At 42.3% G+C, this 24,185-nt stretch overlaps 2 protein-coding genes across 5 annotated transcripts in view; one reads left to right on the forward strand and one right to left on the reverse strand.

Moving 5' to 3' along the window:
- Positions 1-553: 553 nt before the first annotated feature.
- On the reverse strand, positions 554-16,614 carry CCDC77 (coiled-coil domain containing 77). Of its 3 annotated transcripts, none has more exons than XM_058805226.1 (11): positions 16,383-16,614; positions 14,914-15,130; positions 13,662-13,714; positions 11,740-11,836; positions 10,360-10,417; positions 9,661-9,755; positions 8,622-8,770; positions 8,069-8,309; positions 7,113-7,238; positions 6,872-7,024; positions 554-4,425 (listed from the first exon to the last, which is right to left on the reverse strand). In XM_058805226.1, exons 1-11 carry the CDS (start codon positions 16,454-16,456, stop codon positions 4,276-4,278), a joined length of 1,413 nt encoding a protein of 470 aa, XP_058661209.1. In that variant the 5' UTR covers positions 16,457-16,614; the 3' UTR covers positions 554-4,275. The 3 variants fall into 3 exon arrangements, with proteins under 3 accessions (XP_058661209.1, XP_058661210.1, XP_058661208.1); XM_058805225.1 differs by having other exon boundaries at positions 556-4,425; positions 13,662-13,804; XM_058805227.1 differs by lacking the exons at positions 11,740-11,836; positions 13,662-13,714.
- Positions 16,615-20,865: 4,251 nt separating this feature from the next.
- KDM5A (lysine demethylase 5A) overlaps positions 20,866-24,185 on the forward strand; it is a 49,299-nt gene continuing 45,979 nt past the window's right edge. For both annotated transcript variants that reach the window (XM_058804508.1, XM_058804510.1), the window contains exons 1-2: positions 20,866-21,187; positions 22,917-22,994. In XM_058804508.1, coding sequence (XP_058660491.1) covers positions 21,023-21,187; positions 22,917-22,994 — 243 coding nt within the window. In that variant the 5' untranslated portion in view covers positions 20,866-21,022. The remainder of the gene's footprint in view (positions 21,188-22,916; positions 22,995-24,185) is intronic.

The following is a 24,185-nucleotide window of genomic DNA, read 5'->3' on the forward strand; positions in this document are numbered from 1 at the left end:
CTTGGTGCTAAATGGGAGACACCAGAAGTCCACTACACTCCTCCCAAATACTTCAATCATAGCAGAGATGTTTCCTGCCAGTGGGTTAAATATTGCTTCCCTCTGATGGCCTGTTTTGGACAGTAGGTCCTCAATATTTGATGCAACCTAAGAATCCAAATGTTGCTCTTTTGTCTAAAACCTTAAAAAGGCAGCAAACAAAAGGAATCACTGCAGCTCCCACCACTCACACTTTCTACACTGTTTCCAAGACTGTTTTGGTGCATAATCCCAGTCTGCAGGATAAAAAATGTGTATACTTCTACAGCTAGACTTGCACATTTAAGGAAAATGCTTTAGGGAGTAGAGTTACAATCTAAAGGAACTGGAAAATAAAAAAGCAAAATATTGCAAAAAAATTAGAAAGAAAACTGTCCATAACATACTCATGACCTATGATACCACTTTGAATGGGGACAAATAGGACATCTTTATTAATAAAGATCAAATGTGTTTATGAGCTTTAATTAAAGTCTGAACAACATCCCTTTGCATGAGTATGAACAGATCTACCAGAACAAAGTACACAGGCATGCTGCTCCCAGCTAGACTCAGAAATACTATCTGATTATCAAAGAATTCCTGGCCTCCATAGAAACATTTCAATTCCAGACTATCAGGCTGCCCAGAGAGTCCATCCACAGTGGTAAAATGTGTTTCTGAAATGATAATCCTACTTACATAAACAATTTAACTGTAGCCACTGCATACAAGCACATACTACATTACTGTTTAGACTTATTTTAACACCTATGAGAACTATTGCTCTGCCCAGGTACAGTCACAACATCAGTTCACTGGGGAATTACTGCAGACTGTGATATAGGAAATTCACAAGAAATTTTTATTTTGGTTTTACCTTATATAACCTTGCTGTGCAGAGTTAGCTGACATAGCATGTCCCTATAATTAAAGCAACTGCATGAAAACTAAAAAACTCCAACAAATACTGCATATAAATACATTAAAGGTTTGAAGCCAGAAGGAGCCACTAAATTATTTCCTGTTAGGTCATGTAATTATATTTCATTATTTTCTAATGGGTCAAACCCAGTAACTTATTAAAACAAGTTAATAAAGGTGAAGTAATTTTTTGATTTGAAGATAGAGATGGAGAATTTGTTACTTCCATACCTAGTTTGTTATAGTAAGGGGAAAAAAAAAAAAAACACTATCTCCCTACTAAAAATTTATGCCTTTTTAAATTTATTTAAGGTTCAGGCTACTTCTTGTTGCTCAGCATTGCCCTGCTAGGATACAGAGGCCTTCGGTAGGTTTGTTTTTTTTTGTCTTCAAGAGACACATATTAATTCATCTTCTTAATGCAAGACAAAATGAGCTCTTGCACCACCTTTTCTCTTCCTCTGAATCATCTGTGGTTGTGTGCCTTAAGTAATATTTCAACACTCCTTCTGAAAAGTAGGCACTCCTTCCTTACTTAATTGAAGCTACACAATAAGGTTTCCCCTGCTCCTCATTTTTCTCCCAGTTATGCAAGAGAGATTTAGTATCTTGGCTCACAAAAAGAACATGTGTCCAGTTCTAACTTTTAATCCTGTAGTATAGACTCTCCATAATCTTAGAAGCAGACATTTCAGATTCTGTTCTACTACACTCATAACCTGGCATTAGTTGTACTAAAATGACACAGGTCACACATTACTAACTTCAGTTATCAAAAAAGCTAATCTATCTTGGGAGTAAACGCTATTTTTTTTATTTCTACCCAAAAATTGTAGGGAAAAAAAATTAAGATAGTGGAACTTCTCCGAGGAAACCCCTTTGAAAACACCAATAATGCTTTGTTGACATTTTACAGGGTAGCTGTCAGTGGTAGGAAGCACTTGGCTCTTTAAAGCAGTTCTTGGCATGAAGGTCCCCATTTGTTTTGGCAACATTTCACACGACCACGTGATGTCACACAGAAAGAGTGTGTACAATACTTTGCACTTCCTGCACTTGGAAAAATATTCAAGCTTCCAAATAAAATGGATTTACAGAGTAACAGTACTGTAATTTCCCCTCCCACCCCCTCACACAGGAAGTGTTCATAGCCTGGTGACATATTAAGAATCATGTTCAAACTGCACTTGGATTTTGATACACTAGCAGATATATTAGGGATGTTGTCATTTTATTCTGTTCAGTCTTTCTCAAGTCTAAAGAATATTGGTAAGGAAGCCAGGAAATTAAACATTTACATCCTTCTTCCCCCAGTATTTCCTCCCAGTCTTACAAACCTGAAAGTCAGAGCTTGAAGTCTTTACCCAGACACACTTCATGGCTTTCCAGTGAGGAGAACGTCATTTCACAGGCAATTCTTCAGCTTGGAAGAGTTGAAAATAAACAGGATTCTATAGGTTCAAGAGACCTTTTTGCTAGGTTCTCATCAGCTGAATTTAAGTAGATGGGTCCTGCTGAATGAGTGGCTAAGGCTTCATTATGTAGCAGTTTTCAGAAGCAGCCTTTTAGGCCTTGTGATAGGATTGAGATCTCCAAACCACCAAGATGTTATTTCACATACAAACTCGCTTTAATTAGCTTGACTTTTCTATGAAAACACCAGCCAGCTAGGAGAGAGTGAGACTAAATGATGGATAGGAATAAATATCCTTCCTTAACTGTTCACATCACATCAGCACCCGAGTTGTTCATGAACCAGTCTCTGTACAGCTCAGCATTTTCAGCTCAACTGATCAGTGCAACATCCTTTAAAACAGTCCCTTGCAAGCTGCAGTGTAGTTGAACACCCAGGGACTGCCAGGACACTGAAGTCTGTGATCAATTGCCCTCAAGAACACAAACAGAATAAAAGCCACACTACAGGACCATAAGGGATAGCAAGCTTGCCACAAAAAGGTTCAGACAAGTGATGTGGGTATGGGTGTCTAAAGGGCATTTCCCCTCCTGCATTGCTTTAGCTGATGCTATGAAAACAATTCTTCCTTCTCCAAACCTTCACATCCATCTTCTCCCTATCTACCTGTGAAGCACTAAATGAGGATCTGTATGGCCACTTCCACCTAAAAGAAATTGCCTGCTTTCACACACTCAGCTCTGCTCAAAGGAGAAGGAAGTGCTGGTAGCTTATATGGTGTATACTTGAGAAAAAAGGTAAAAAAAGGTCAAGTAGGAAACAGAGGCATTGAAATCCCTTCTCCACTAGAGATCTGCTCTCAGGCTGCAAGGTGGACAAGATTTATGGATGCTGCAGCAAAAGCATGAATACCTGCAATTATAATATTGAAACCCTTGTCATGATTTCATCTGTTTTCTAGGATTGTGATGTCTGGTATGAAAACAATCACCACACACAGTTACAGGTCTCATCTAGCAACTGTGCAGCTGCTCTTCCACTTCAGTTTGTTACAGTTCAGTAGCAACAACTGCTGTAGCAAAAGCTGGTCATGATTTCTCTGCACATAACCATGACCTTGTTTAGAGCTACAAAGATAATATGGTGGTTAAGGAAGATACCAAGTCCCCTTTATTATGGGCTTCCTTTGCATGTTGAGACTGTGAGGAAGGGGAAGAGAAGATGAATTTCAGTTGTGTAGTACCTACCTCCCAACCAAGCATTCAGAACTTGTGTAAATGTTGCTCATCCTTGCAGAAGAGCTCTATAATGGGTTATCCTTTCCCACCATATTAAGTCAGGTAGATTTATTGCAATTAGGTTAAAACCAAGCAAACAGGAGCCATTTTAAAATAGTTATCCTGTCCAGGAGTCAAATGTAAGACATCTCAGCACAGACTTTCTATATGAGAATTTACAGTTACATCCTGAGGTGTTAAGCACCAAAACAGGAATCATGGAACTATTTAAAAACCTGCTTCTCACATAGGAAAATGTCAGTCAAAATTCAGATCTTCACCTAGGTCCTTCCAGGATTATTAATTTCATTTTAACCATATATGTGATTTATAATATGCTCCAAATAAAGGCAAAGGACAGTATACACTGATCCCTACCACAGATATGAAGATATAGTCACACACACACACTCCTGATGTATCAGTCATCATGTACTTTTAAAGTCAGTTTTATCAGGTGTCATCTCTCAGCTCAAACAGCAATATAATCTGGTACATTAGGAATGGCTCAAGAGCAGATTTCTTCAAATTTCTGTTGATGGATGCCAGGAAACAAACAAGCAGGAGCTGTTCTTTCATATGACTATTCAAGTCTAGCAATGTCCTATTCCTAAAATTAGGATGCCAGCTAATAATTCAGCTTCAGCAGTGCCGTAGTTCATCCTCTAAGATGTAGATTTTTGTTTTTAAGTCTTTAAGTTCTCCTTGAATTTTACGTGTTAGTTTGTTTCCTTGGCGGATCTCACGCAGAATTGCAAGATCCTGGTCGTCTGGTGCCAAATTCATAGCCACCTAAAACAAAAAGAAAAACAGATTAAGAAAAAAGCTGTACAGAATACAATTTATGGAGTATTATGGTAAATATATGAGGGAGAGAACTCTAAAGGAGACCCTTTGTAGCCAGCAAAGGGGATGTGTAAGTTAATAGCTCATCACCAATAGAAAGGTGTTCCAGAATTAAAAATAAAGAACAAAGCTTTCATAACATTGTTTTTGTATTATAGTACTAGCAAGGAAAAAACCTTAATAGAATATAACCATTTTGACTCCTTTCTAGTTCCTGTATTTTTTAGAGACACACAAAAAGGGGCAAGTTAAACTATTTATCAAGGAACTCCTATCTAGTTCTCAGTACCTCAGGAGATAAGATGACATTTGATCTTTTGCTATTTCAGCTAGAGGTGTTCTAACTGCTGTGGCTGACCTGCTGCCCTCTGGAACTGCACAAGATTCAAGAGCAGCTCAAGTCCAAAGCCTTGACTGGCAGTGCCTGTACTGAGCTGAGTAAAGGCTGCTGGATAATCAGAATTCCTGATGGCAAGCTGGCCAGGGCTGACATTTCCTGTCACCCTGCAATAGCACAGAGCATGCCAGCCCAGCCACTTTCAAGGGCACAGCATGGGAAACTGCTCTAAAATCCCTCTATTCTCTTGACCCACCTAAGGTTTCTTATTGTGTCATCATGTAGTTCTCAGTCCAAAATGTTAATATGCAAATCAGGAAATGTAGTCATCTTTAGTCATTTTGACCTCAAGCAACGAGAAGGATTGAATGATCACTCTGGAGACTTTTTGCAAGTGCTTTGTTCCCCTGCCCTCTTGTGGTTAACAGTGTTAAGAAATGGAGAATACAATGAAGAGCCCATCCACAGATATAAAACATACAAGTCTCCAGTAAAGGCATCATACACACTTTTTCCCCTCATTCATATACTGCTTTAAGTCTGTGGGATCTCAGCACCTCAGGATGGAGATGCAGAGTGGCCGAGAACACCCTTGGGGGGCTCGGGAATCCTGGAATGTTGCCAGAAGTGTCTGGTGGCAGGGCTTTGATCCTACACAGGAGATGACACCTGTATGAGGACTGGGAAGAATTCACTGGGTGAATGGTGAAGGGATAAGTTAATTAGAGTGTAAAACACAGGGTTTAGGATTTTGGTACAGGGGGGTCTAAAGAAGTAAGATGGAGGAATTGGGGCGTGTCCTGTCCTCCTTCTTCTTCTTGGCCTCCATCTTCTGTGGTGATGGTGGCACTTTGGGATTGGTTATTACTAAAAGTGCACCGGTTAATAAGGGTAGAAGGTATTGGGGAGAAATGGTAAATATTGTACATGTAACTTAGGGTATAAAGATAAGTGACCGCCCCAGGGGTTGTGGAGTGTGCCCATGGCTGACTTGCTGTGCAGACCTCTGTCGGGCTGAAAGAAAATCTTTTAGATAAACAATTAATAAACACCGAGACCGAGACAAGATCAGAAGTCTCTCCTCGTCCTTTGAAGCTTCAGCTCTTCAAGGCCATCCCTGGGCCTTTCCAGGCCACCTAGACAGCACAGAAAACTTACAAGCCTAAACAGCAGAGAAACTGAGCAAGTGGCATCCCTGAGCTATCTCCGGACATAAATCGGCAAAGAGAAACATAAAAGCGACATCAGTCCTTGAAGAAAATCCACAGGCCATTACAAAAAAAAAAAACAAAAACAAAACTCAAACAAATTGAAGCCTTTAATCAAAATAAATGCATTAATCTGCATAAACTGAGCTGTGCATCAAAAGTGCAGGAAAAGAATGAATCTGTAGCACTGCCAGACTCCTGCAGCAGAGTCTAAGCTATGCCAAGATCATCCTCTCAAGCACATTATAGATAAAAGTCTCATCTTTAACTCCAAGCAGCAACAAGGCTGTGCTTTTCCCTCTAAGCTGTTCTGATGTTCATCTACACACCTGGAAGCTACTACAGACAACACAGCTTCCAGCCACTGCTTCTGCAGTGATTTTTGCAAAGTCACAAATGCATACTAAAGTAATAAACAGAGTACTCAAAATACTTAAGACAATGATCAACCTCTTAATGGAACAGAACCAAACACTATGGCTCTCACAAAGAAAATAAACACTCATTTTCTTTGCAGGATAAACTTCTGAATCAAACCACTGCCTTGCAATTTTGAGATAGCTAAGTAAGCTAAAAGTATCACATATGAACTTTTGAGAGTAGAAACAAAAATACACAGTTAATGTATAAAAAGGACAGTTCTTGGTAAGCTTGATGCCTATTTGATAAACAAAGACAAATCTCTTTTGTTTTGTAAAATACAGAGGAGGCAAGTTTGTCAGACACTGATATTTAAAGACACATTTAACCCTTCCTTAACCCTAAGGGAATACTACTTTAAATACTGAGAATACATCTCTATAGGATAAGCCCACAACAGTCTGCCTCAGAAAGACTTAGCTGTTACCTTATAAATCTTCTTCTCTACATCTTTCAGTTTCTGCTGGAGCTGTTTGATGTCATTCTTGAAGCCCTCTACTTCCAGATTGCGACGTTTTTCCAAGGCTTCGCACCGCTGAGTCATCAGTTTCAGGCGCTTGCCCATCTTCTCTGAGCGTTCCTGAGGAGAGGAAAACTCCATAGGCCATACAGAATAAATGCTGCAAGGTCATCCCACAGCCAGGAGATGATGATTACACACTAATTACCTGAAAGAGTTCTTTGCCAGCATCTCTCTCCTCACGCATCCTAGCCACCTCCCCTTCCAGGGAGACACACTGCTCTCTGTACATGTGTGACAGGTGTTTCTCCTGCACCAGCTTGTCTTGCAGTAACTAGCACATAGGAAGAAAAAAAAAAAAAACTAATTCAAGACTGCTCACAAAACTTCCCCTGCCCTGTACAAGCAACTGTGATATTACTGCTAATATGGCAGGAAAATAAAAATTAACTGGAACTGGAGCTCGCAAGTATGTGAGGACAACATTCTAACTTCAGTCCCATTACCAAAACCTTTGAATAAGTTACCAGTTTCGTAATTAATGCTCTAACTCCCCTTTCACAGCTGCTTGCCCAGCACTACATTTCAGAGGCATCTGCATTTAGGGCTAGATGGCAACAATTCCCTATTGCCTGTTTACTTTCCAATTCCTTATTCTCATCTCCCAGCTTCTCGCTGGAAGTGTAGTGGAAGAGGAAGAAAAATTCAGATTGCTAGAGAAGAGCTGGAAGACATCAATTGAGAGGGCTCATTCTCCCCTGACAGCATCAAGGAAAACCCAGACATTGCATTAATTCTAAGACCATTAGCTCAGAGCACTTACAGGAACAGAGAGCACATGCAGTCAGCAGGTTGAAAACTGCTGGCCCCACTTACCACACAGCTTACAGAATTTGGGTTTTTTTCTGAGCAAGAAAGAAACTGACAGTGACACACTACCATAAATCCTAACTGTACATTTTATCTGAAATTTGAAGGTGATGCTGATTTTGAAGCAGGAGGGTTTTTTTATTTAGATTACTGCTAACAACAATGTAACTTAAGGCAATCCAGTACAACTTTGGAAGTGCTGCTAGTGACTGTGTATTGTGCCAAAGCCAAGGTGCTTGCAATTTTCTAGTCAAAAACTGTTAAAGAGTGCTCTACCAAAGACAAAAAAATTACCTTTATTTCTTTGCTGTGGCATTTTGAAGCTCCATCACTTCCTTGAAGCATCTTCTTCAGCTCTGTCTGCTTCTTTTGTCCTGACTCTGTGCTGAAAGCAAGTTGATCCAGATCTTTGCCAAGTTTCCTCAACAGACTGTCCTTCTCTGCCATCCATGCTTTCTCATTGGCTCTGGCATCAAACTTGAGCTGGAGAAAGTCCCGGGTACTCTCATACAAGAGATTTTGGGTCTTATGGAGCCTGCAAAAAGGGATCCCAGTGGAGTTAACATCATTCCTAGTGCCTACCTTAATTTCACCAGTCATCACTGCAAGTTGGAAGAAGCACAGGAGAAGACACATGGTCTAAATGTGAGTTTAACTCTTCTCATCTAATGAAATAAGTGTTCTTCTTCCAATGTGAGAGAAGATTTTTAATAAGCACATTATTCCACTCATCTTCCACATGCACTACCAGATGGCTGCTGCAGAAAGCAACACACTGAAAGTCATAACATTTCTATTGCTCCCTCTCATCTCATTAACTACATCATGGCCATGCTCTCTCACTCACTTTTCTGTTATAGCTTTGATCTTGTCCTGGTCCTTCTGGTGCCGGACCTCAGCTTCCTCCATCTGAATCCGCCTGTCCTCGAGCAGGGACTCAACCTGTTCCTTGGTCAGTCGTGTCTGTTCTTCTATCTGAGCCTGCAGGGCCTTCACCTGCACAAGCAAACAAAGCCATCACAGAGCAAGGCCTCACACCAGCTCTGCTCCTGTTAAATTCCAAGATTTAGATCAAAAACTGTACCTGATAACACCTCTGGCAGTTCTAATTTCTCCATGTTTTGTTTTAATGCTAAGTATTTCAAACAACTTGCTGTAGGCAAGAGAGGCATACCATAAGGAGCAACATTCAATTATTAGTATTTTTATACTCTTAAGATTTAAATTGCACACATCTAACAAATCCTGTGGAATATGCAGAGTCATCTGTACCTTTGCTTGAATAATAATAATAATAAAAAAATCAGCCACCATCAATATCTGCTGAACAAGTTCATCCATTATTTGTTTGATTCATCCTTCCTCATACTTCGCATACAGCTTCTGGCATCTTCCCCAGTTCATGATTCTGCACATTTTTATCTTTCATTGTGTCATGCTACCTATACCTAAACTTGTATGGAAGTCTAGAAAAGGGAACAGTTCATTGTATCAGTGCACTTTGTGGGGCTGCTGTGCCTCAAACACATTGCTTTTGTCAAGCTTCCACAAAACACCCAACCCTGCACATCTTCAGTGGGTTTAATGTAAATTCATATCTGCTATCAAACCATGGGAGATAACATCAATTACACATTCTGCACTTAAGGACAACATATTTCAATTGATATTACTGGAACATCTGCTTGCATAAAGCTTCCAGAATCAGTTCTTAAATTCACATTCACAGCAAAGGAACAGCTAAGTAAACTGACAAAGTGTGGATCCATAGTAAGATGCAGGGATTTACACAACTTGTACATCTACATCTTAAGCAAATAGAATATTTTTTATCATAATTTTCTGCAACCCAGCAATTACGTCCATCAGTTAGCAAAAGTTTTTACCTGTAGTAGAAGTGTGTCATCATCTTTTTGATCTCTCTCAGAGCTTCTTAATTTCTCTACTTTTGCTGCTGCTTTTGAAGTGCTCTTCTCTGTACCTATTGAAGAAATTTAACTGAAGTAGGAAAGGGTTTTCCAATGTACTTGCAGTACCTTGCCAAGCATGACATATTTGTGTTCTGGTGGCCTACAGGAGCAGCAGAAAGACTTCCACTGCTACAGTCACAAGGACTTCTATGAGGGTTAGCTGAAAGAACTCTAGAACTTCTGGGGATCACACACCTTTATCCCCTCTATCACACTGCAGTATTTAGGCACCCTCCTAATTTTGTTGGCATATATAGAAAGAAAACTTGACATGTTTTCTTAAAATAAATGATGAATAGGCAGATGCCACAGCTGCACAAACATCAAGGCTTGAATTAGTTTTGAGCTTGTTGGCTAACTTCAGTCAATTTGATTAAATAATTATGTAACACAGCCTCCTCCTTAGCTGAGAACATCAGGGACATGAAAGCTAATGCTGTTTTAAAGGATGATGAAGGGAAGCCAGACTCCATGGATATGTACAGACACATTTAGGGAACTTAATGGAGATTTACCAAAGCATTCACATACTTTCCTGTAGCTCATTATTTGGCATACAGAAGACAGACAAAAACAGCAAGAGCTGAGCTGCTGTTACTCAGCTTGGTGTGGTACCTGTGCTAGAAACATCATCTTGTTCATGGGTCTCTGGTGGCCTTTGCAGCACAGTAACCTACAGAAACAAGACAAATGCACTGAGCATCTACTTCACCAAAGGTGCAAAGGTCAAGAGCAAACCTTAAAAAGTTAAAATGACATATCCAAAAGAACAGCATTACCTGACTTCTACCACAAGACAAGGAAGGCATTACATTTCACAAGTGTAATGGCCATGTTGAAAAGTTTCCTTTGTCATGGATAAGTTTTGCCATTACTGCCTCTATTTTTCACCAGAAAAGTGCAAAGTAATTCTGCCTTTGATGGCTTAATTAGGACAAAAATCAGCACCCCCAGCAGGAAAAAGAGCATTTTGGAAACAGAGATAAGAGAAAGGTGAACATGATGTTATTCCTTCTTTTATACTCCTTTTTGTCTCAGAAAGACAGAGAAACATAAAGCTTCATTTATCAGCACATCCACTCATGATACTGAACAAGCCTGAGATAGAAGCTAAGTGATAAAAATACTGAAACTCAAGTGTTGAACTGAAACCCACCTAAAAAAAAAAGGAGGCCATGAAAGAGCAGGTTATAACCCCAATGCTTATCTTTAGGTTGATATTACATAATAGGCTTAATTTTAGAGCTACCCTAGACCAGAAATTTTAAAGCTTTGGCAAGATGTTTGAAGAGCTTGAGCAGTGCAGAGCAACCATGAACAATGCAGCATATTTCAGCCTTTTTCTGCACCTTATTCCAAAAGAAACCCTATATTCCCATCATTATCTCTGTACATCCAAATCATTCATGACTTTCCTGATTAGGTTCAGCTGCATTGCACATCATATGTGCTGCCATTTAAACAATTCAACATCACTTCTGAAATATGCAACACAATGTTGTCTAGAGGGGATGGTTCTTCAGCCCAGAAACTGCTGCAGCAACCTTGACACATTCCTTACTGAAGCTCTAAGAGACAGGGATTCTGAGATAGCTGAGCTTCAAACACTGGGCCTGGTCATTTTCTGCACTTTTTGTTTTCCTTTTTGTGGTGTTCTTGCCATCTTCTTGACAACCATTTGCCAGATGACTTCAGACTCCCATCTGACATTTCAGAGGCTGAGCTGGAGGTATGTTTTGAAGGCAGGAGGAGGCTGATGCTAACAGGATCAACTTTCAGTGTGCTTGCTCTTACTTACCATTATACTACAGCTCTTGTTGATGTCAGACTCCCCATACCTGCTGTTGCAACCTGATGTTGCCACAGACCCCTCTTGCTTTGGGCTCATTTAGCAGCCTTGGATTTGTGGGACAGGTCTGGTCTGTAGTCAGACACTGGGATACAGATACTCATGTTAAAATCCAAAGAGGAGAGCTACAGAAAAATGGGACTTGCCTTATGTGGAGGCTCCTTATGAAAATATGTAATTTCTCCTTCATCTGCTCCCAGTATAGCAAGGAGTTGTTGGATTTTTTTCCTGTCCTCCAATTCCCTGGAATACAAAGCGAAAATAGGAAAATAGACAATAGAAAATATATAAATAGAAGCAGATTTTTTTAAATACATCACAATATTGTGACACACTGTCCTTTTACTTTACCTGTTGATGCTTGCAAGTTTTCCAACCTGTTGCAGTTCCTGAGAATACTGCTTTAAAATAAACTCCCAAAGACATTCCTGATGTTGCCAATACCAGAACACTACCAATTTTGCTGAGATTGGGGGGCATTTCTCTTTTCAACTATGACAATGCTATGTAGGCTGCTACAATAGCACATGGTGAAAAGAATCTGCATTAAGAGTTATGAGCTGCCTAAAATTCTCTCAGATTGTAGGTGTCCATTGTTTTTAAAGCAAACTACATTAAGGGCTGTATCAGACTTTTTATCACACTCCTGAGAAGTGTCAAAGCACACCAACACATATTTTGACTTAAGTTCTTATATCTTGCATGGAAAAATTCATGCTGGAGCACAGAAAGAGTGAGGAGGAAGAAGTAGCAGAGACAACATGCAATGAATTGACCACAACCCCCATTCCCTCCTTCTCTGTGCTCCTCAGGAGGAGGAGGTAGAAAATTCATGAGTCAAGTTGAGCTGGGAGAAGAGAAGTGTGGGGGAAAAGTATTTTAAGATCTGGGTTTATTTCTCATTAATCCTACTGTGATTTCATAGAATGGTTTGGGTTGGAAGGAACCTTAGAGATAATCTAGTTTCAATCCCCTTGCCACAGGCTGGGAACCTTCCACTAAACCAGGTTTCTCAGAGACCCATCCAACCTGGTCTTGAACACTGCCAGGGGATGGGGCAGGCACAGCTTCTCTTGGCAGCCTGTTCCAGGGGCTCACCATCCTCATACATTAAAACTACACTAAAGAAACAGGAAAGATACATCAGAAGGCTTGACAAGAATGAATAATAAAAACCCATGACCAACCATAGAGTCCTACACAGCTGGACTGGGAATGGTCATTAAGTAAAAACAATTCACATGGAACCAATCAAAGATGCACCTGTTGGTAAGCAACATCCAGACCACATGGGAATCTATAAAATCAGAGGGTTTTGGGAAAGCTGCAAAAGGCAGGCCTCAGAGACAGCAGAACTGTGATTAGAGCTAAGCAGTAGCCGTGAGAGCTCAGCAGAAAAATTATGTAACATGTAGAAAAGTAAGGACAAATAGAACAACGGTCTGTGTATTAAAGCTTGCTTGGAATCATTCTTTAAGCTACAGAAAAGTTTATCTAACAAGATATCAGGAAGTTTTAAGCTTAATAATAGAGCTCTGTGCATTGTGCTTTAAGGCTTACAAACAAGTATTGTATTTGAAATAAGCAAGCATTGGTTTCACTAAAGGTACATGTGCTTATAGTGGTTGGATGGAACTACTGTCAACATGCTCTTGCTTTGTGAGATTGGTCAAAAAATCTATAAAGTAACTTGTAACACTAAGTTCTTAGTCTGCTGCCTGAGATGTGAGCTGATGGCATCTTCCCATTGTCATAATCATGTAATGGGACTGAAAAATAAATGTAATTTTCAGTCCCATTACATGATTATGACAATGGCTGAAAAATAAAACAGCTCAAAGCACATCCCTAGCAGTTCTGTCTAATTCATAACTTGTACACAAACCCCTGACCAGTGATAAATGGTGCTCCTCTGTGAGGATCTTTGTCAGACTAGAAGACTAAAAAACGCAATAAACCACATTCCAAGCAATCAGATAATATTGTTTACATATCTTTTCTGAGGCTTCTCAGGACAAAAACCCTGAAGGTGAAGGGATTTTTCAGAAACCACCCTGGTGCAGCCCACCTGAGTTTGAGGCGGTCGTTCTCCGCGTAGAGGCGAAGGACCTGCTCCTTCTCCTGGAACAGATACACCTGCATGTCACTCAAAGCCTTCTGCAGCTCTGCAATCTCCTCCTCCAAGTGCCGCACTTCCCACTGCAGCTGGTGCTGAGTGCAGACAACAAGGGACGTGAAATGGAACAGAGCACTGGGCAACATTCACAAACTTCAAACTGCTCGTGCTCTGAGTCTGGAGCTGGGAGAGAACAGCCGGCTCAGGAATTATTTTATTGTCCTGTAATATTTGACCAGATGAGGGCAGTATTGGAAAAATTATTTTAAAATGTTTCAGCTGGGAGTTCAGAGCCCTGAGAATCACTGTCACTACACAGCAGTGCAGTTTCTAGCAGCTGCATTTCCACACTGGTGGTCAGAGCAGGTATGGGGAGTCTGACATGAACAAAAGCCTAGCAAAGCCTCCAACAGCATTTATTTTTGAAATAAATCACTGAAGAACAAACACTAAAATAATGTATGATTTAGCAGCAAGGAATCCAGCTACTTATTATGTTTCATTTTTTTCCACCTGCACAGGAATCTGCCAACACTCCTGTATGGAAAAAAAATCATTATTTTGCAACCTGCCCCTCTTTTTCCCACATGACAGTGAGATGTACAGAACACCCCCAAGGGCTTTCAGGCCGCTTCAAGCATGGCCAGTGCTTGAGGAGGCACCTCAATCACCTCAGCAGTCACTGTTTTATTCCCAAAAAACCATCCACAATTACAAAGATGACTGCTAGGCAGATACATGCTACAGCCTGTATCAGGACACTGCATATCTTGCAGGTGTTCTTTAAGATTTCTTCCTCTTAAAAGGCAATTTTTAAAATTTCTACTTAACAGCTTATGAATGCCACTGCAGTAAATACAAGTTATAGCCGTAAGTCAAAGCCTATTAAACTTGGACAAAAGAGGATTCCTCCAATACAAGAAGCAAGGGAAAGAAGCTGGACAACATGGGTAATGAGCATCTAAAGTGAGGCCTTAATAAAAAAAAGGCAAAATTCCCAGTGTGAAGACATAACCAAGCCATAATAACTTTTGAAGAACATCTTACAGGCATTTTTCTGTTTGATTTGACAGAGGACAGAGAGCTAGATCATAAAATCCACCGCGCTGATAAATCCCAAGACTTCTATGCTGAATTTTCACCTGAATAAAAACACTAATCTCGTGCATGTAATCCATAATTGTTCCAAAACTCATTTCCCAACCTGTTCATCATAGGTTTGCTTGTATTTCTCCAGCCTTTTCACCAATTCCTCGTGCTCCTCATCGAAGTCAGCGATCTTCCTGCGGTAATAGTCCAGCAGCTCGTGGGAGGGGTTCAGATGGGCCAGGCGCTCCCCGATGGGTGGCAGGGGAGGGAAATCCTCCAGACTGGGACACCGGGACTCAGCAGATCTGGAGGAGGCACGGGGGGTGGGCACCCTGCAGGGAAACAGGTCTCTGATGACATGCAAGCCTCAGACAGGGAAATTAAAACACTTTCAAGTTTATACACAGATTAGCTCTACTGTTCTCTGGGTATTAGCAGATCATGGCATTTAGGAGAAGCAAGAATGTTGATAAAGAGCAGCTTGCAGGTTTATTGTACTACGGAGGAGTGCCCAACCCATAGAAAAGATAAAAAAAGATGTTATGGAAGCAAAGTCTTATACATTATCTGCAAAGAGGAGAAAAATAATACAAGGAAAGAACTCAGAGGCTAAATAGTCCATTGCTGTTCAATTAGAAGCAGTGGCCACTGTGAAAAAAACAACAATCTGTGCCAGTCTCTATCAGACACCCAAACAGAAAAACACTTTCTGAATAGCCCACTGAATGAAGATGATAATTCAGGCTAGCTAATGCACCAGCCATTATAATTTAGGGTGTAGGTCTAGGAATCTATTTGCTTTCCTTTCTGGTGTACCTGATGGTCTTATCCACATAGCTTGCCCACCCTCAACACTGAAATAGAGGCTGCCAAGTTCTTGAATATTATGTTGAAGTGCTACATAGAAAGCAAATCAATGCTCTATAAATCAAATCAAGGATGTGTATAATTACATACCGTATTTTTCCTCAAAACAAAATTTAGTGCACCCAAACATTTAATCTGTTCAAATCGGAAGCAATTTCAAAAATAGAGCTGCAGAGTTAGAAAAAAAACCCCTTAGCACTCTTTTCATTATTTATATTGATACTACAAACTTTTTTTTTTTTAAACGATACTATGACTAATAGAAGCTAAGAAGCTTCTTGACCAAAGTGCTGCTTAGTCAGAATGTGGTTGTGTAGAACCAGGAGTTTTGATGAAAAAATTATTTGGCAATGGTGACCTTTATGGGGCCACTCACCAAAGCTGCTTGGCTCAGAACCCCAGCGCACATCCATGAAAACTCTGAGCACTGTAGGAAAGTATTAAATACGCCACAGCGTAAGTATTAAGTGCAGAAAGTTGCTGAAGGACCAGAAACTCCTTAACCAATACACTTAGAGAAAGAGGCAACCCAGGCACAAGGTGAGCATTTTACTGCTGAAGAGCAGCAGAAAGTGAAAGACAGAAGAAGGAAGCGCAGCAGGCACAGGAGCACACCTAGAGGTGCGCTAGGGCAAACTAATCTACCAGAAAGTAAGGAAAGGGCTCCGGGCGTCCCAGCAGCAGCAGCAGCAGCAGCCGCCGCCCCACCCTCACTACCTTGGGCAGCGCGAGCTCCCCGCAGCGCGCTCCGCTGCGCTCATCGCGGCCCTGCGGAGAGCCGGGCTGTCCATGGGTGGGGGAAAGGGGCTTCGGGCACCCCGGTAGGCTGGTGAAAAGGGGGTGCCCGGCGGGAGCCCCGCTGGAAAAGCCCCGGGATAGAGGTCCCCGGATGGGGGTCCCGCTCCGCCTCCTCACAAGCCCCAACGGCCGAGCAACGGCTGCACCGGCCCCGCCGCCGCTTAAACGGCGCGACGCCCCGCCCCCGCGGGCTCCTCCAATCACAGACAGGCTTTTATACGGCACCGGAGGCCTGCGCCAATCAGCGCTCGCGACATGGGCGGCAGCGGTTCCGCCCAGGCGCGTCTGGGAGTTGTAGTTCCGGAGTGGCCGGAGGGCCCATGGCGGTGTACTGGGCCTGTGCTTGTGAGGGCAGCGATTTGCAAAGGGCAAAATAGAATCAACCTTTATCCACACCAGCAAAACACGCTGTGCAAGATGCTCCTTTTCCTTTGAAAGTGGTTTGGCATTCTGAGCGGCCACAAGACGTTACTGGCACAAATTCTGGCTGAATTGAATGTGTTCTTTAGGTCATCCCAGTGCCTTTTAGCCTCCTCATCCTCCTCATGCATTCCCAGTAGTACCTAAGGGTTGCCATTTATGCAAACGATTTCCTAATTTATTAAGTGTGCTGGAGAAAAAACCAACTTGCTCAGTGTGAAAAATGCCAATCACTTGTTTTTAAAATTTTGAAAGTTTAATAGTAATAAAATGGTTATAAAAGTAGTAATATAGTTACAGTAATAATAAGTTGGACAATTAGGATTTATGACAATATGAGTTTGTTTCTTCTGATAATGGAGAATTAAATTCTTTTTCTCTGAAAGATTTAGGTGTCCTGTGGCTGCTATCTTGGTGGGAGTTCTCTCTTAAAAAAAAAAATCTTACATAGCATAGTTTCTATTTTAACATTATGTTATAACCTAAAACTATATTTAACACACTACTTAAGAGAATTAATGCAGAATAACTCTCTAACCTACACATATAATATTAAAATTAATATTTGAGATAAAGCCAATCATAAAATATGCATTTTTCACACTCAGCAATAAGCCAGGGTTCTTTTTGCATAAGACTTTGTTTAAGAGACATGGACTTTTTTTGTCAAAAAAGGCTTATTTATGAAACCATGAGGTTCTTCGTTATCACAATTTGCAGCTTCTTTGTGAGGGCAAGAGGAGGAGCAGGCCAGCGACAGGACCCGAAGGAATGGCCTTGTGAAAAACACCAATCACTTGTGTTAAAATTTGAAAAGTTTAATAGTAATAAAATAGTTATAAAAATAGTCATAAAAATGAGAATGTGGACAATCAAAGGTAGGACAATAAAAGCCAAGAATTATGGATGTCTGGGTGTCTGGCACTCTGCCATAGAAACACACCTTGCTAACAAATGATTAACTGTTAAAAGCAATAGCCTGTTGCATATTCATATATCTCATACATGATGCAAAATATTCTTTTCAAACAAAGGGTGTTCTCTGGTTATTGTCAACTTCCTCCCTCATCTTATAAATCAATTGTCTTGGTCCCTCAAAGTCTGGTTCTTCCCGATAAGGAGGCAATAATTCTTCTCTTGGGTTTTTTTGTGTCTTGTGGCTGTTATCTCTCCTTGAGCTAGTTAGAAAAAGTATCTTATATCACACAGTTTCTGTAGCCTAAAACTATATTCTACCACACTACAGCACTACAAAAAAAGGATTAATGCAGCATAACTTTCCAACATAACACATATAGTATTGTGTTTTAATATTTCCAAAAAGTCAATCATATAACATGCATTTTCACAGCCTGAAGCTGTTTAGGTTTAGGTTGGGTATCAGGAAAAGGTTTTACCCACAGAGGGTGGCTGGGCACTGGAACAGCTCCCCAGGGCAGTGGGCACAGCACAGCCTGACGGAGCTCAAAATGTGTTTGGACAATGCTCTCAGGCACAATGGGGTTCTTGGGGTTCCCTGTGCAGGGGTTGGACTCAGTGATCCCTGTGGGTCCCTTCCAACTCAGAACATTCTGTGACTCTGTGATTCTTCTTCAAATCAATTTCCTCATGAAAATAGCAGGGTAGATCTTTTCTGTGTCAAAGTCCAGAAGCAAGGCTGCTGTCAGGGACTGGCCCTGATGACCGTTGTTGGTTGGTCCCTTCCAGCTCAGGATATTTATGATTCCCTGGGGTTAGACAGGGGGCTGTCCCTACTCTCATAGAGCAGCTGCAGACATTGTATGAGGGGCTGAAGTCTTCTCTCAGGGAGATGATAAATAACCCCAGATAACCAAGGAGAATAAAAACTGACATGGAGTACATGTGGACTGTCACATTCACATTCTCTGAAAAATCCCTTTGCCAAGGATTTTTCTCCTGGGAAGCTGAGAAGCCTCAGAGAAAAGGGAAAACAAATATTATCTCATTTGATTCTCCTGTGTTTTCCTCATCTGGAATATGTTAGGAGATTGTTTACCCACAGGTGATTGTTTCATTGGATTCTGGTGTGAGTTGTTTTCACTCATTACCAATCAGTGGCAAGCTGTGTCAGGACTCTGGAAAGAGTCACAAGTTTTCATTATTATCTTTTTAGCCTTCTGTAAGTATCTTTTCTGTATTCTTTAGTATAGTTTATTATAGTATTCTTTAATATAAAATAGTATCATAAAATAATAAATTAGCCTTCTGAGAACATGGAGTCGGATTCATCATTCCTTCTGCCCTACTACGGGGGTCCCTGCAAATACAATATGTGGACAGGTGTTTTAAAGGCCAACAGCCCCAAAAGAAGAACAGGTAATAGAGAAAAGCTTAAAATTCTCTTTTTAAAAGGATCTCTTGCAGGATTGATGAGAAAAATGCCCTCTTAGGTTATATGGGATATTTAGGTTTGCTGCTGCAACATTCCCAACATCGCCTCCCAGAGATCTCCACTAGCCTAAATATCTTAACATAAAACCAAAACAACCTTGAAGAGTCTACAGGGAAAAGACTGGATCTTAAAACAAAACTTTTGAGCAGGGAGATTTTTCCTTCTGGTATTCCTGGCTAAATCACCCTTTATCTTAGAAACTGGGTACGTGGTGATTCTGTTGTTGGGAACACAAGGCATGTGTATTTCCTCAAAAGAATCTCAGAAGAGAGACTCAAGCAAATAATAAATAATAAAAGAAAAAAAAAAAACTGGAAGGAGCTTGTAGAGATATATCATTTCTAGACAGTCATAAGGAAACATCTGAATCCCACATGCTTATGTAGTCCTACATAAAATTATCAAGCATCCATGTCAGAATCTCCCTATGAAATGTAAGAATACTCAGGAACAACACAATAAAATGAATTTGCTCAATGTTTTATCAGTTTGATCTTACCTGTAACTTCTGTTAAAATTAGCCATTTGCATTGGGGGTGTGTTTGCCACATGTAAAATGTGGGTGACACCTCTTTAATCTGGCAGGGAAGTGACGCAGAGAAATGTTTTAATCTGCGTGCAGCAGATCTTGTAAAGCCTCCTGGCAACAGGAGGAGGGAATTAACTTTTCCTGAGGTTGAAATAGAACGGCAGCACGGAAGTTTGAATAATCAGTAAGAAAGAAGTGAAATGTGACTTTTGGCAGACAGTGAAGGCACAGTTCTGGTTAAACACGACACACAGTTTATTTGGTTGAAAAGACACACAATTTACTTTGGGAGAATGTGTTGCAATGGACAGGTAAAAGATACAGATCTCTCTGTGGTGACAGTGACAGGACCCGAGCGAGTGCCCTGAAGCTCGGTTGGGTATCAGGAAAAGATTTTTCCCTCAGAGGGTGGTTGGGCACTGGAGCAGCTCCCCAGGGCAGTGGGCACAGCACAGCCTGCCAGAGCTCAAGAAATGTTTGGACAATGGTCTCAGGGACACGGTGTGACTGTTGGGGTGTCCTGTGCAGGGCCAGCAGTCGCATTCTGTGTTATTTGTGGGTCCCTTCCCCATTCCGGCACCTTCCATCGCCACCAACCGCTCCTGAGGGCAGGGGCGGGGCCTGTAGTGGGGCGTGGCCATGAGGGGGCGGGGCCTCTGGCGCTCCTGACGTCCGGTACAGACAATGGGCGACGCGGCCCCGCGGAACCGGAAGTGAATCCCTTGGCTTTCGTCGCACATTCCTCCGCGGCGGAAGTGGCGGTGGCCCCGCCCTCTCCGGTCCTCGGTCCCTCCTGCCCCGGCACAGTAGCCGGAGGGGCGGCGGACGGGGCGGATTTGCGCTGGCGTCTGTCTCGGGGGCGTCCCCGGGAGCGGCGAGCGCGGGAGCCACCTCTCCAGAAATAGCGCGGCGGAGGAACTACTTTTTGGATCGGAAGGCAACATCCCAAAACTTCCGGGGAGGGCTTAGAAAGGCGCGTCATTTCCGGCGGGCCGGGACGCGAGGAGCGGGGCTCGGGCGGGGGCAGCGGTCCCGGCCGGGACGGCGCCAGCGGCTCTCGGCAGCACATCCCGCCGCCCCGCCCGGCAGCGCCGCCGGGGGATGCGCCTCGCTCCCCGGCCCAGCCCCTGAGCTCCCCGGCCGTCTCTCTCCGCCCTGCGCTCCCGGCGGCGGCGGCGCCCCCCTCCCCCTGCGGCCATGGCGGGGGGCGGCGGGTCGCGCTACGCGGCCGAGTTCGTGCCGCCGCCCGAGTGCCCCGTGTTCGAGCCCAGCTGGGAGGAGTTCAGCGACCCGCTCGGCTTCATCGGCCGCATCCGCGGCCTGGCCGAGAAAACCGGCATCTGCAAGATCCGGCCCCCCAAGGTACCGCCCGCCCGCGGGGGCTGAGAGCGGCCGGGCCTCGGTGGCCGGGCCTGGCCCGTGAGGGGCCGCGCAGGCTCCGCGCTCGTTCAGGGCTTCGTGTGCCGCTCTCCAGAGGCCGCGGTGTCCGTGCCGGGCACGCCGAGGAACCTGTAGAATCTTTGACCTCCGAGCGGGGTTTGTAGAGGCTGCTCTGAGCAGCTGGGAAGCGAATAGTGAGCGCACGGCCGTGCCTGGGACTCGGTGCTATTTTTGCTTCCACAACGCCAGCAGTCAGCTTTGGAAGGCTTTGGAGGTGAAATCGGGCGTTTGCTGCGGGCGGGGAAGAGAGAGAAGGAAGGTTATTTATTCGTTGTGTGTCATTATTCATAAGTATAATTTTTAGATTGTTAGGAGGGGGCCGGCCTGTTCGTGTACGGGTGTTGTTTGTGCACAGCTCTCAGGAGGCAGCAGCTCAATCTCTCCGACGGCTTGGTGGTTCCTTAGGGTCACCTGCCCATCAGACAGCTTGGCAAAAGGCACTTTCATCATTAAATTGTTAAAGTACAAGTAAACTTTAAATGCAGCTGAAGGCAGTGAGAGAGGCAAAAGCCTGAAAAGACAGCGTGTAGCTGAGAGCAGTGAGGGTGTGGGGATTGCTGATTGGGTTTCACGGCTCTCTCCTGACCTGTTTTGGTTCCCGGAATGCGTTCACTTGGTTCAATGACACGGTGAAAGCTTGACCTCCAAGGGGCTGCCCTTTCCAAAATAAGCTGCACAGCTCAGGTTGGGAGGCCACAAGGAGCAGATCCAGGTCCTGCTCATTGAGGATAAGTGGAACTTTCCCGGCTCTTGGATGCATTGGTGTTCCTCTGGGGCTGCTGAGCCGCTTGCCCTGCAGGGTTTCACACGTGTCAGGTTGATTTGCCACCTGCAATAATTGCTTAATCACACATTTCATACTACCCTGACTGATTAATTGCTTGTTTCCTGTTAATAGAAGCTGTAAATATTTAAGGTTGTGCTCGAGGCCTTTATGTGCTGCAGCAGATTGTGTGGCTTGGCCACCTGTAATGGCGTAGTGTAGTCGCTGCCAGGTAGATCTGATGTGACTGAAGCTTGGGTAAAATGTGCTAAAAAGCTCAATTTTTAAAAAATTATTTTAAAAAAACTTGTTTTATGTTGTACCACAGTTCTGTGAGATGGGGCTGGGAGGCACTTGTGGTTGCACCGACCCCTGACAGTGCTGAGAAAGTCATAATTTCATGCTCGATTCCTGTTAAAGAATTGGGCTCCTGACTGGTGGCCTTGTCTTTATTGAAGTGACTGTGGACAAGCAGAAAATGTTAAGATGTGCCTGATTTAGTCTTTGTTGCTGTTGACACTGAGGATTTTTCATTGTGCAGGATATATGGATTCTTTATTTAAAATAAATAAACAACCAACCAGCTACAGAGTGTGTCTTGTGTTTAAGCTTAGCATGAGGTAATGCATACTGAGATGCTTTCAACCTTATTTTCTTTGACATTTTTGAATCTGTGAGGATCTTTCTTCAGACTAAAATATGGTGGGAGGAACATTGTTGTATAAGCACAAAAATGTCTTAAAATTGGAAAGTGATATCACCAGTTGTTCTTAGAAACTAATTTACTATTGGAAGCTTGTTTACTCAGGCATTATTAGGGTGTTTGGTTTTGTGCATTTTGCAGAGAAGTTTCTGGAAGCAGTAAAATGTCTTTCTGTCTCTGTTTAGGACTGGCAGCCTCCATTTGCATGTGAAGTGCAAAGTTTTCGTTTCACTCCACGAATTCAGCGCCTGAATGAACTGGAGGTGAGATCTTCCACTGTTGATATAATTTTGTGTTTGCTCTGAAAGAAAGAGATATCCCTGCTTGAGATTTGCATGTTTCTGGAGGGGGGACACTTTAGAAGCCCATAGATGATGTTAATATTTATATTTGGCAGTGGCAGAGTTTGTATAAAATAACTCTGCCTTGCTTGGAGATAAATCTGGTTTTTATTTTATTACCCAAAATAACCACAGGAGTTTTTCACATTCACCTGGTGGTGTCTAGAATGAATTCCAAATATCATGTGTGTAGTAAGAGCAGCCAGTGTCTAGCCTTCAGAGCTCCACAGGCAATTTTTTCCTCTTAAAATATTTCCTGCTGCTCTGATGCCTCTGGTTACCTCATGCTGTCGTAATAATGCCTTTTAAGCCTTAAAATTATTTTTATAGGCTTATTATAGCTGCTTAATTTTATGATTTAAAACCTTATGTGAGCTGTCTTGAAAGCAGTATGACCTCCATTCTGTCCTGGTTTTTCCTTTTCTCTGCAACATTTCTCAAAGCCTTGCTTTGTTCACATACCAAAATGTCATTTGGCTTGTAAATGGGGCTCCTTATGGAAAGTGATTTGGGTACTCAGAGAACAGGCCCTTTGTGTGGATAAGGCATATATAAAAACTGGCATATATAAAATCTGGTGGTATTTCCTCTCTTCTCCACCAATAATTGTTCTGTTCACACCACCAGTATGTTGAGTCTTAACTTCTTTTTGCCAGGGTTGGGATTAAATAAATGCATGGGATGATGTTTCTTGTTTGGACTGAGATGTTTATTAGTGCTTATCTGTGTTACAGTCTCACAAGCCATCAGTTCTACAGCACTTCACTCTAACAAACTAAAAAAATGGGGCCTTTTCTCTCTACAAGGCCTTTTAATCTCTAATTAAGAAATGACAATTATTTTTACTTTTAACCTAATAACCAACCACCTGCAATGCAGACTTTTTATCTGATTACACAAAACCACCCAAACCCATGAAGAAGAAGGTAAAGAAGCACTAGCCTCCACCCTAAAACCTCTTTTTTTTTAATATATATTACTATATTCTAAAACTTGAAACTCTTAGGTTTTCTACCATGTGATATTACACACTTCTATTCAAACTACACACCCATAATCTTAGTTTTGTCATTCTGTTTTAGAACTCTTCTCCATGGCTTCAGGTCAAATGCA

The sequence above is a fragment of the Ammospiza caudacuta genome, chromosome 5 (assembly GCF_027887145.1).
Source record: "Ammospiza caudacuta isolate bAmmCau1 chromosome 5, bAmmCau1.pri, whole genome shotgun sequence".
NCBI lineage: Eukaryota > Metazoa > Chordata > Aves > Passeriformes > Passerellidae > Ammospiza > Ammospiza caudacuta.

Coding starts and splice junctions, on each gene's coding strand:
- CCDC77 (XM_058805225.1), bottom strand. CDS start 16,456: ATGGACAGCCCGGCTCTCCGCAGGGCCGCGATGAGCGCAGCGGAGCGC. Junction 13,805..14,913: donor AGCAAACCTATGATGAACAG/GTTGGGAAATGA, acceptor GTCTGCACTCAG/CACCAGCTGCAGTGGGAAGT. Junction 7,025..7,112: donor CTGGCAAAGAACTCTTTCAG/GTAATTAGTGTG, acceptor TCCTCTCCTCAG/GAACGCTCAGAGAAGATGGG.